Source organism: Leptinotarsa decemlineata, unplaced genomic scaffold, assembly GCF_025532065.1.
Source record: "Leptinotarsa decemlineata unplaced genomic scaffold, Ldec_3_MD MMD2_P_RNA_scaffold_9, whole genome shotgun sequence".
NCBI lineage: Eukaryota > Metazoa > Arthropoda > Insecta > Coleoptera > Chrysomelidae > Leptinotarsa > Leptinotarsa decemlineata.
The window spans coordinates 6,956,830-6,969,482 of record NW_027412536.1 but is presented as its reverse complement, the minus strand read 5'-3'; the positions used below and the strand labels follow the sequence as shown (position 1 = coordinate 6,969,482).

The following is a 12,653-nucleotide window of genomic DNA, read 5'->3' as shown; positions in this document are numbered from 1 at the left end:
ATGTAATTTGTATAATGACCATCAAGAATTCCAATTATTTTGTGATGAGCAAGAACATTGAATTGATATTCATTTCTCAAATTTCTGCAGTAAATTTTCAAATATTACTGAATAAAGTCGTAACTGTCCTCCAATTTGCAACAAATTTTGGGTGCCACTGACGTCTGTGTGCCGTAGGCTCTTGCTACAAATCCATGGCTGAAAATCAGTGACTGCCTTCACACTCTTGATGATGTTTTGGAGCACAGTGTTTTTCAGATGGACAGTATCGTGATAAACTTTTCCCACAAAAATTTATTAGTTTACCAATTTCAGATCATTATAAAAACCTATGAATGTTAATATTTCTATACTGTTGAATTGATAACGAATGAAGCTTCAAAACTTGTTTTTGAATCAACTTGCTTTCCAAGGTACTTTGTCCAGATTTTCAATCAATGAGAGAACTAACTGTATTCAATATGTTGCATGCAATTTAAAGCAAACATGTGGAACATGCCTACATTGTCTGACAATATATTTCTAATCTTAACAATTCATTTACCTAGTCCTTCAGCAAATCCTAAAACAATTCTGCATATCACAAGTGAAGTGATACTAGCAGCTAAAAGTGGAGTTATGAAAGTTGCAATACTCCAGAGTAATACACTGCAAATCAAAACATTTTTTGCTCCCAATTTAGTGGCCCAAAAACTACCTAAAATTGAATATATTTGTAATGATGGACAGAAAGTCTTTGACCAATATATACCTAATATTTGACTAGTAAAATATCCGAAAGCAAAGGCTGAAAGTATCCATCCCTGAGAGTGCAAGGTCCAGTTGAAAATATCAGTCATAGGTACAATTGCTATGGGCATTATTACTCTATCAGCACTGTTGATGAAATTTGCAAAACTGCATAAAGCAACTATCCTAGATGTTCTGGTCCAACGAATTCTTCCCATTTTTCAGTTTGGATACTTCTCAAATGAAATTAATGAATAGGTTTTCTCTACAATTTCGTGGATCTCTAGTGAACATTCTGGATCAAGATTGTAATCAAACAGGTTAGTTGTGTTTTTTAATTTTCATGCTGAACATCTGTAATCACAAGCTGCTGATGTCAAAGAAAAAATAAAAATATATTGTTGGTTATTTTTTATCAAACTTAAACACAAATCAACAGTCAACACAAAGTGACGAGCACGTACAATGTTGCCAGTATGTCAGCTAGCAGTGTTGCCAACTGGATGAACTATAAAGTTGCTACACATGCTCCAAAATTCCGCTACACTGCTTCATATTCCGCTACGCTTGTATATCTGACGCAATCAGTTCGCACATGCGCCCTATCCACAAATTTAATACCACAGAACTTGTAGTTTGTGTATCGTTCAGATACCACAAAACTGAACTTTCACTAATGTCAGGAATGAAGATCATGCTAATTTTCAACCGCGCAACTCAGTAGATGGTACCTAATTTTTTAAATTTGCAACAGTTAATTTTTGAAAGCTGTCGTCTCGACCAAATATTTCCTAATTTGAAATAATTGAGAAATAATTCTCAATGTTGAGAAAAAGTCCCGTTTCCGTCAATTACAACTGCGGTAGCTCTTTCACTCGAGCTACAATCAGATGAACTATCTTCCATTTCCACTGTAATTTGTTCCATATAATTTATAATACTCGAAACAGTCGAGACTTTTAGTTTCAAAATATTGGAGGTTATAAGGTTTATGAAATGAATGAATATATCCAAAAATATTCGTCTCTTTCATCATGTAATGGCCTCAGCTACTGAGACTATAACGTATTGACTGTGCATTAAATTATTATACAAGTGTCAGCTTCAAGTGCTGTTCACTGCCTTTTCTTCCATATGTTTTTAATATTAATTATTCGTAGAAAATTCCGCCACTTTATGTTCAAATCCGCTACGCCGCTACCGTCGAGTAAATTCCGCTACGGTAGCGGAATTCCGCTACGGTTGGCAACTCTGTCAGCTAGTGCACTTCCAAATACCACCGTATAGAAGTAAACACCAAATGCTAATGCCTGTATTCAATTCGCCGTTTTCTCTGTAAAGCGAAGCTTGCGTAAGCCCGCTTAAAACTCAAGCCAAGCTTAAATTGTTGCGGTATGCACCACAGAACAATAAATGGATACGCGTCAATTCTCAAATTACGAGAACCGAATGTTAGGTGAATTTAATAAAAATTGGGGTTTAGATGGTTCACTTTTACCTTGTTGTCGAAAAGTATCAGAATCAGACAAAAGAACAGACTCATTAGTGAATGTTCATATATTACAAGCGAAATGAATGAAAAAGTAAGGGTTCCAAACTTTACCTCAACGGAGAATTAATTTTTGCAATTCAATCATGGCCCCCTGTATTGCAAATAAAAATATAACTGACCACGTATAGAGAGAGAAATGTTCTACTCAGGACTACCTGCATCTCGGCCGATGACCAGCTCTGCTGAACAAAAATAATACTATAAAACCGCTTAAAAATTTTCTATTTTACATGTGGTCAGTTATATCTTATGTGATTGTATTAAAAAAAAAGTAAAAACAATTGAATTTTTGTTTTTTTTACAAATCATTTTCGAATTATAAATTATCTTCTATGAGCTCCAGCACATAAAGTGATGTTATCTTGGTCAGTCCGAATCTTCTGTAAAAGGCGATATCATACATCTCCTCGAAATAGTTGGGCCTCCTAAAAATTCTTTGTGGAAATTCAAAATCAGTAATGTGCAAGATTAACTTCCAGCATGATTTCATCTTCTAGTTCCATCATTCTGCAATAAGTGATTTTAATTCTACAAGTCCATTTACTGAAACATTTCAGCAAAACGACACTTACTTATTTCCAAAACTAAAGAATGAACAGTATTCTGATGGTTCTAATGTCTACATAAGCTTGGCTTCACATATAAAAGCCACTGAATTTGGCCGCTTACATTTAGGCGAACTTAAAGGCGATTGAGGATACGGTGCATACAAAATTGAAGCGTTAAGCGAGCTTACCCCTTAAGCTTCCCTTACTGGTATACGGCGAATACGGGCATAAGTTAAGCATAAGTGAAGTTTAAGGGGTAAGCTCGCTTAACGCTTCAGTTTTGTATGCACCATATCCACGAACCTCATCAGAACCTCACTTTTTATTCTTTAGATTTGGAAATAGTGTAAGTGTCGTTTTGCTGAAATGTTTTAGTGAACGGACTTGTAAAATTGAAATTAGTTGTTGCATAATGATGGAACTGGAAGATGAAATCATGCTGGAAGACGATAATGGCCATCTTACACATCATTGATTTTGGATATCCATGAAGAATTATTTCACTTAAGTTGTTTTACTTTTGAAATGTACTGATAATGAAAGCCTCAATTGACGATTGGGTCATTTTCACTGAATTGTTCAGAACTTATTCTGTAAAAAAATATTTTTTAATAAATTGCTACTTTACTAACCTACGTTGTAGTAATATATTTCGAACGTTTATATTATTCATTTTTTTTCTAATGCCATCTTAACTTTATGTTTTCTTGTTAACAACTTATCCTTAAAATTCTCTATATACAGGATGTAACAATGAATCAGGAACACATCAAAGACGTGTCGGACAGTAGCCGGTTGGTTTGCGTGAGTGATTCTCTTTCAACCAACCGCTCTGTAAACGATGATTTGATTTCATATGTGAGATTCTCAATTTTCACTGCGTTCGGTCTAAACCGCACTAGAAATCACAATAACTTCGACTTTTGAGGGTTTTGATTTGCAAGGGACGATATATTGTTATGAGATGAACACATTTTAATGCACCAATCGGATTATATCTGTTTGATAAAGTACATAAACGAATTGTAGATAAAACATATCCTGTGTTTATTCTCAACACATACAAAAAATATCTCCCCCACTATTTCAGTCGTATCCGATATTGCCTCGCCCTCGCACCTACTGACATAGTGATCTATCAACGCACAGCCCAAACCACTGGACGGATCGGGCTGAAATTTGGCATGCAGGTATATGTTATGGCGTAGGTATCCGTTAAGAAAGGATTTTGATCAATTCTACCCCCAAAGGGATAAAATAGGGGATGACAGTTTGTATGAAACTTTGTCAATTTTAAACCGATCGGGCTGAGACTTTGCATGCATAAAGCTACGTAGGCATCCCCTAAGAAAGGATTTTGATAAATTTCACCTCTAAGGGGATAAAATAAGGGATGATGGAGGATGTAAATGTATTAGTTTGAACCTATCAGTACCTAATGGAGCGAATAAATTAAGACGAACAAAATAATTTTCAGTTCTAAATGTTGACCAGAGATGGCGATAGTAGTATTGGCAATTGGCATTTGTTTTGTTTTCATATGGTTTAAGTATAGGTTTTGTCGGTTAGACTTTTTTAAAATGGCTAAAGAAAATCTGAACGTTAATGGAGAAGTTGAAGTATGTACTGTCACAGAACACCCTAACTACAAAGAAGCGTAACTGAAAGGCGGCACTTTGATCTTCAAGGGGCGATTTTTCGTGTCCTTCCCCCACTCCTTAGTATTACATCTGTCAGCGGCAAATTTGAATTGAATAAAATTGATGTAGTTCTGGGTGTACCTACTTCAGCAATCGAGTGGAAAATATATTCAGGGATTCCTTCTGAACTGACTTTTGTAAATTTGGACAAAAAATCCTGTATATTTTTCCCTATTATTCATAAGAAAATATTCGAGAATCTTAACTATCGCAACATAACTGAGTCCGGTAGATTTCTCTTTTAATTAAGATTACCCATTTATACCCATGGTATATTGGTTCATTAATTATGGCAATCTCAGCGCCATATAGGTCGTAGTCGACGGCAAATATCATTAAACGATGAAATTGGAACCTTTGGTATACACTTTTTTTAGAGATCAATTACCGTAACAAATTTGCACTCGACTTGCGTTTCGCTAAGAGGTTAGTATCTTCAGAAGAAATTTGATGCTAAATCTAAAGACAGGAGTAGTTGTTTATAAAATAAATAGCGAAACGCGCGTAGAGTGCATATATATTATCAGTTTGATGTTAGGGTAATTGATCTCTAAAAATAGTTTGACCAAATATCAATATGAATTTATTGTAGAAGAAATAAAATTCTCATTGACAAAGCATAATGTCAAAGTTATGAATTTAAACAATAAAATTAAATAAGTATAATATCATACTAGAGTACCTACCTACTAAAACCATGAACGCTATAGCGTTCTCTTTAAAAAACGCAGTATATAATTGTAGAAAAATGTTAAGTATCAACAACACTATAAAAAAATGAAATGTATATTCTACTAAGGACAATGTCATATCAAAACTGAATTAGATGATTATTTTTTTTTCTTTTTGGGTAGGTCCTTCAGAATATTATAATTTGTTTCAATTAGTTGATTTATTCATTCATGAACACTAGGATCATCAATCTTCGATTTTGGTAGGGATTATTTGATGGAGGGAATAAAATGACACATTTCAATATGTTATTTTTTTAATTTTTCTCCAAGCACAATTATTAACATATGAGACAAAAATCAATTCGAAGGTATCAACAAATACTTAACAAGGAAACGATAATAAAATATGTTATTTGAAAGGAAGAAATAATACAAATATAATACAATCAAATATTAGAAAACTGATTGTCCAGAGAACCCACAAATGGAAGAAAACATACTGTTACAAAGAACAATGAAATTTTGTTGTGAAAAATCATAAATGAGAAAGAATGGATATTTTTCTGTTTTTCTTCTTTCCCTTCTCAGTTTTAAATTCTCTATTAGCAAATTTTAAACAATAAAATATTCGTAGCCTGAGAAAGAGAGTAAAAACATATTTTTTTGGGAACTCAGGACATGGATGATTTAGTTGCACGGATATCAGTTTTTCAAAAAGATCATGAGATACCTACTCTGTTTCCCAAACACACTTTCCTGAAGTTGGAACTGAACAATACTTCTAGATTGTAAATGAATTCAATGAACATATCATTCGGCGTTTTAAGACCTCCATAAATACTTTTTTTGCTATCATATGCTTTAAAATGAGTAAATAATTTTGCAAAATCCAATTCTTCACAATCCTTGGACATTTTTTGACAAACAGAACAAGAATGAACATTCAGGACTTTTTTAATTAAATATCCACCAACATATGTGAAGGCATTCTGTTTCGGTAGCTCCTCATTACGATAGCTATATTCCCCAACAGTAAGTGCACTGTAGATCGATTGCTCTGGCAGAACAGCTTGGACGTTGTTATCAAGTTCAGATTGCTTCAACTCAGTCAAGAGAATATCCAAATCATCCATACAGTTTGTGTTACCATTGTTGAAATAACTCTGACAGAACAGTTTTGTGAAAACTCTTTCAAATTGAATGGGAGTACGGTTCACAGAGTTACCTCCTTGTTGGCGTACACTACCAAAGAAGTTCTCGATACAATCCTGGTTCACCCTCCTTGTTTTCAAATATTTGAATCCAGACAGTTTCAATGTGTCCCAGAGTTTCGGTATTCCATTTATAGTGATCTGCCAACAATTTATAAAGTTAATGGTGGAGGTTATATCGTCGCCTTTTTGATTCAGTATGACCAGTTCTTTTAAAAATATCTTCATTTCTTTAAGAAACTTTGTTTGATAGTCTGCTCCTTCAAATACATTTTTCCAAGCATTAGGTGAATTTTTTACTGAGGAATTCAGTATATCAAAGAGATTATTGAATTTTTCAATAACTTGAATGGTATGCATGGCATCACCAGAGAGTGCACCTGAACTCACATGAGTATTCATACCACTTGCAACTGTGTTGCTCAATACTTGTACAGCAAATTTCACTTTCATTCTCTCAAAATCATTCGGAGAAATAGGTATGTGAATCGGTAAGTTTAGGTACACATCTAAAGGTTTCTTCCTTATCTTTTTCATAAAATGATTTTATATGACCAGGAGGTCTCATTTCCATCAAAATAAAAAGTATATTTCATGAGATTATTTCTTGTAGCCTTCAATATATGTGGAGTATCGAAAATATAAATGATTTTCTTATTCGCAACAGAGAAAACAGGCTCATCTGGAGTTATGCCAAATTATCTGGACAGTTTTGTGAAATTTGATCCCATATCTGTAATTAATGCATCGACTCTCAATCCTATACCCAAAAGTTTTTTTATACATTGTTCAACGACATTCTTCAATTGTTCAGATTTGAAAGCTTCATCTACAAAAAAATAGGCAAGGAGCTGTTTCCAATTAGAATAAAGCCTCCTTATCATGAATACTGTGGCATGATTCGCAGGAGAAAAATATTCGAAACTCTCCATGCATGAAAGATAATTCGTACAGCAAACGTTATCCTAAGGCTCTTATTAAGGAAACTCAAACCGGTGATGATGGTTATCCGCAGTACAGGAGACGTTCTCTGGATGACGGTGGATTCTCTGTCAATATCAAGGGTGTTACAATAGATAATCGTTGGGTGGTTCCTTATAATCCAGTGCTATTAAGAATATGTAACGCTCACGTGAGTATTGCCATTCAGTGAAGTCAATCAAATACGTTTGCAAATATGTTAATAAAGGGTCAGATCAAGCTACGTTTACTTTAGAGAACGGGAAGGATGAAGTTACAACCTACGCAAGTGGTCGCTATATAAGTTCAGCTGAAGCAATTTGGCGAATCCTTGAATTTCCAATACATAACAAAATGTATACGCTTTCACAACAGACAAAAAGAAGCTAGTGTAGTTGATTTCGAAGAATTACAGTCAGTTGATAAGACCATCTGATTTCTTGGATTATATATAGACGAACATATTTCCTGGAAGAACACTCTAAAATCTTAATCAATAAATTGAATTCTGTTTTCTATCAATTATGTAATTTGAGATCAGTTCTGTCTAATGATCAGTTGCTGATGCTCTACTATGCCCAAGTAGACTCCATACTTAGATATTCCTCCTCCCTCTGGGGAAGGTCTTCGAGCGCTAATGATGTATTTGTTGCACAAAAGAGAATACTCCGAGTAATGTTTAGTCTATCCCCTCGACAAAGCTGTGTTAATGTATTCAAAACATGTAAAATCATGACGCTACCATCACACTTTATCTTTGAAGATTGTGTGTATATATTTAGTAGGTAACTGAAACAGTTTTTCAACCAGATCTACCATTCACAAACATGACACAAGAATAAAAACTCAGCTGAATATACCCTTTTCAAGGGTCCAATTTTCTACAAACTCTCCAAACCACTAGGTCCTTTATTATTTAATAAATTACCAGACTAGGTATGTAAGAGGATGTAAAGTCGATCAGGCACTATAATAAGTATTTGTAAATCCTTTATGTTTTGTCTGTTATTTGTGTATTTGGGTGCATATAGGTATATATGTGTATAGTTTTACGTTTAGTTTTACTGTTTACCATTACTATAGATGAACGACTATAATACCTGCAAATTTACTGTTCTGTTATATACAATTCAACTGAATGTTATCATGTTCTGTTAATTTTAGATAAACGACTACTCCTATACAATACTTGTAATGTCCTTCTGGAGAATGAATTATTATTATTATTATTAAGTCCCTGGTATTACGTTTGGAACAAGCGATCGTTTCAGAGAAGGAAGAGAGGAGTGAATGTTGAAGGATGGTCAGGGGTCAAAAAAGAATACGTTCTACCTTGGGTTTATACTATTCATCCAAACAATACAGAATGCTACCACCTTCGAATGCTTCTACATGAGATCAGAGGCCCAATTTCATTTCAAGCGTTGAAAACTGTAGATGGTCACTTACATCCCACTTTCCAATCCGCGTGTATAAGGCTCTAGGTCTACTCGAAGATGATCGGCATTTGGATTCAGATCTTGAAGATGCAGCACTTTATCAAACACCGCATATGATTCGAGAGTTTTTTGTTATCATTGTATTGTTCTGCCAGGTTTCCGACCCCCTATGTCTTTGGGAAAAATACAAAGAATACCTTTCTGGAGACTTCAAAAAACCACTGGAAAGGCAAGGTGACTTGGCGGTATTAGATGATGCCGTATTATCATTAGGCGGCCGTCCTCTTAAAGAGTATAGATTACCTCAGCCAATAACATCAATACATTTTGAAAATAGAAAGTACGTGAAGGAGACCAGTTACGATACAGTGGCCTTAGAAGACGCAGTAAGAAAAAATGAAGCATCCTTGAATGACAAGCAACAGGAAGTTTACAATAAAATTATCACAAGTGTACATGCAAATGACGGTCGAATATTCTTTTTAGACGCTCCAGGTGGAACTGGTAAAACCTTCCTTATTAATTTACTTTTGGCGGAAGTAAGAAGTACTCACGGCATTGCCCTGGCTGTGGCGTCGTCCGGTATAGCTGCTACATTACTCGAAGGTGGTCGAACTGCTCATGCTACTTTCAAGTTACCACTCAATTTAATCACTGCCGAGACTCCCATTTGCAACATCTCCAAACAAAGTAATTTTGCTGAAGTTTTAAAGAGTACAAAAATAATCGTGTGGGACGAAATAACGATGACTCATAAAGGTGGTATTGAAGCCTTAAACAGATCACTGAGGGATATAAGGGGTAATACAAAATTAATGGGTGACGTGACAGTTCTGCTGGCCGGAGACTTTCGGCAGACTCTACCAGTGGTGCCAAAAGGAACCAGAGCTGACGAAGTAAAGTCGTGCATTAAGAAATCTAATTTGTTGCCCCAGGTTAATATTCTTAAGCTCTCTAAGAATATGAGAGCACATTTGGGCGGGGATGAGTCTGCTGGTAGATTTTCAGATCTCCTTCGTAAAATCGGTAATGGTGAGTTTCCATCGTTTGATGGAATGATAACCATCCTGGAAGAATTGTGCACAGTTGTTACTACGGTTCAAGAATTGCTATCTAAAGTTTATCCAGACATTATTCATATACATGACAAGCCTATTGAATGGTTATGTGAGCGTGCCATACCTACTCCAAAGAAAGATCAAGCAGCAGCTATCAACTCGTTTGAGGGCGAAGAAAAGGTCTATACTTCCTAATGCTTTGCCATGACAATAAACAAGTTACGGGGGCAAACTCTCAAATTTGCGGGTATTGACTAGAGAGAACATTGCTTCTCTCATGAACAGTTTCATGTTTTATGCTTGCTCACGAGTAAGTTCACCCAATAGCTTGATAGTTTTAGCGCCTAATGACAGATTAGTTAAGAATATTGTGTACATAGAAGTTTTGTAGGCCCTAATTTTTCACACAAGCTAAACAAAAGTTAAGCCGCAAAAAATATACCTAATTAATAATAATACTTCTTAACGCGAACGAAGCGCTAGTGTAGCATAAAAGGTGAAACTGGAACCTCTGGCATAGAAATAATCCAAAATAAAAACTTTTTCCTATCACCAGGATTGCAATACACTTCTCGACGCGCGTTTAACCAAACAAGTTGGCGTAGTAAGGAGATAGCAAAAACTCTTCATCTCCTGAAGACGCCAAATTGGTTGGTGAAACGCATGTCGAGAAGAGTATTGCATTTGTGGTGATTGGAAAAGTACTTGTATCATGTGTGAGACACAAACATGATCTTAGATATTTTATCCTCACATTGACACAGAGGTGTCTGATAAATAAAACGATTTATGTTTGAAATATTTATTACAGAATGGTACACAGAAATACTATGAAAAATACTTATCCGATTGTTCGAGTCATTAAAATAATTTGTTTTCATAATTCTGGCCACTGATTCACTCAATTAAAAGAATCTTACCTGAGCAGATTGCTGAGTTCTAACTGGATGTCATTTTCTTGTTAATAGTATGAATATATACTAATTGAAATATTGATTGACTATTACACTGTCTGCAAACAAATCTGCCAGAAAAATTTAAAGCCGTCTCCTTGACTTTTGATACAATCAAAGTTTTGACGAAATTCAATTATTTGTTAAATAGTTACATGCTACATTGAAAAAGATGTAGCGTAACACTGTTTCCAAGGAAGATAATATTAACATTTTCTATTGCACTAGCAAATTCAGATAATTTGCTAGAAAATTATTAACTTCATAATTTATCGCCGTTTCTTGTTTTTGAGGATATCTCACTATAACCTATTTCCTGAAAATCCAGGAAAGACCCCACCTTTTCTGCATACTGAATTTCTTTTGAAACCTTTTGATAAAAACCACAGCAAGTTCATTAAAGTCCTATGAATATGTCGCCAGAGGTTGTTCTGTCTTTCATGACAAATTTATTGTCAACACCTTTTTTCAATGAGTCTAGAAAGTAAAAAATGTTGAAAAAGAGAAAACTTCATAAAGCTTTATAAATCTTAGTGCCAAATGAAAATTTCAATCAAAGTTGATAGGTAGAATTGGAACCTCTGACGTTGAATTATTCTATTGAAAATATTTTCCCCTTCACCAGAACATAAAAACTGTCTCTCGACGTATATTTCACTAACCAAGTGAGCATCATCAGTAGGTGACTAAAACTAATCTTATAGTTATGTAGATTCTTTGTCCATATGAATATAAAAAAACTCCTCACATGAGTTACGTTTCCTAGTAAAACATTTTTGTGACATTTTCACTGAACAGTTTCTAATACAGCAACACTTGTTTCGCTATACAACAGCTTCCTTAGGCGTGTTCATTCTGTCATTATAGAGTTTGTGCAGATGAATATAAAAAAACTCTTACATAACTAAGATTAGTATTATCTCCTGGTGATGCTACCTGGTTAGCAAAATGCACGTCAAGAGACAATATTTGTTATGTTTGTTCTGGTGTGGAAAAGTGTTTTAGAATCTTTTATTAACAAAGTACGAAAAAACAAACAAAATTCTTGAATGCTGTCATAATTATCTGGATATTAGATGATGGTCATCATACATAACGTCTATTCAATGGAACTCTCATGCAGACTTGGAGGAACATGTAACTTGAAAAAAATACTGAAATTTAGTGAAATGAATTTATGAATCATTTCGGAGGTTTTGAAATTTGCGTGAAATTGTCCGTGAAAGAATCTTTGTGTATCTGTACTTCTTTTCCAAAAATAAAAAAAAATATTTTGTTCTACTTCGTTCGATTTTTTGATATATAATTAAAAATCTACATACATAAGAGGTTTTATTGCCGACTAATATTCCAAAGGTAATAAATAAATGTATATTTACATAAATGAGATTTAATGATGATGACCAAGAGACAAAAACAGAGGAAACAGACAGCCCATAATGAGAAAAACCAGTTCTATAGTTTTCAGCCTAGAATTTGAGGCACTCTGCTTTGTTGACTCTGCCAGAGGAAGCTTGTCGTAGGATGATTGAGCTTGGGTTATATCAGCCAAAACGTGAACAGTCGCTACGTAAAGGAATGTTCCGGCAGAAAATAGCATAGCAATCCCTAAAAAGCAATACAATTTGATAATCTTCATATGAGTAATAAAATATGAGACATGTTACCAAAGTTCAGAAAAATATTTCCAGTGAGAGCTGAATCAATTGATTATTTACCAAATGTAGTAAAATTGTATCATTTCCTAATCAGAATTAGTGTGAATAAAAGATTTCCTCCTTGATTTTCAAAAATAGTTTGGTTCAGTAAATCACAAAGATATAATCTTG

General features: G+C 34.5%; 2 protein-coding genes across 4 annotated transcripts in view; both read right to left on the bottom strand.

Annotated features, from left to right (window-relative positions):
• LOC111508651 (uncharacterized) overlaps positions 1–1,193 on the bottom strand; it is a 46,266-nt gene extending 45,073 nt beyond the window's left edge. The window contains exons 1-2 of one of the 2 annotated variants that reach the window (XM_074170534.1): positions 752–1,193; positions 545–697 (exon numbers count right to left, since the gene is read on the bottom strand). In XM_074170534.1, coding sequence (XP_074026635.1) covers positions 545–697; positions 752–947 — 349 coding nt within the window. In that variant the 5' untranslated portion in view covers positions 948–1,193. The remainder of the gene's footprint in view (positions 1–544; positions 698–751) is intronic. The other variant, XM_074170533.1, reaches the window with a different exon arrangement.
• Positions 1,194–5,647: 4,454 nt separating this feature from the next.
• Zip102B (Zinc/iron regulated transporter-related protein 102B) overlaps positions 5,648–12,653 on the bottom strand; it is a 50,542-nt gene continuing 43,536 nt past the window's right edge. Inside the window, exon 5 of one of the 2 annotated variants that reach the window (XM_074170532.1) lies at positions 5,648–6,555. In XM_074170532.1, coding sequence (XP_074026633.1) covers positions 6,446–6,555 — 110 coding nt within the window. In that variant the 3' untranslated portion in view covers positions 5,648–6,445. Of the gene's footprint in view, positions 6,556–12,143; positions 12,433–12,653 lie in introns of those variants that run through there. The other variant, XM_023164222.2, reaches the window with a different exon arrangement.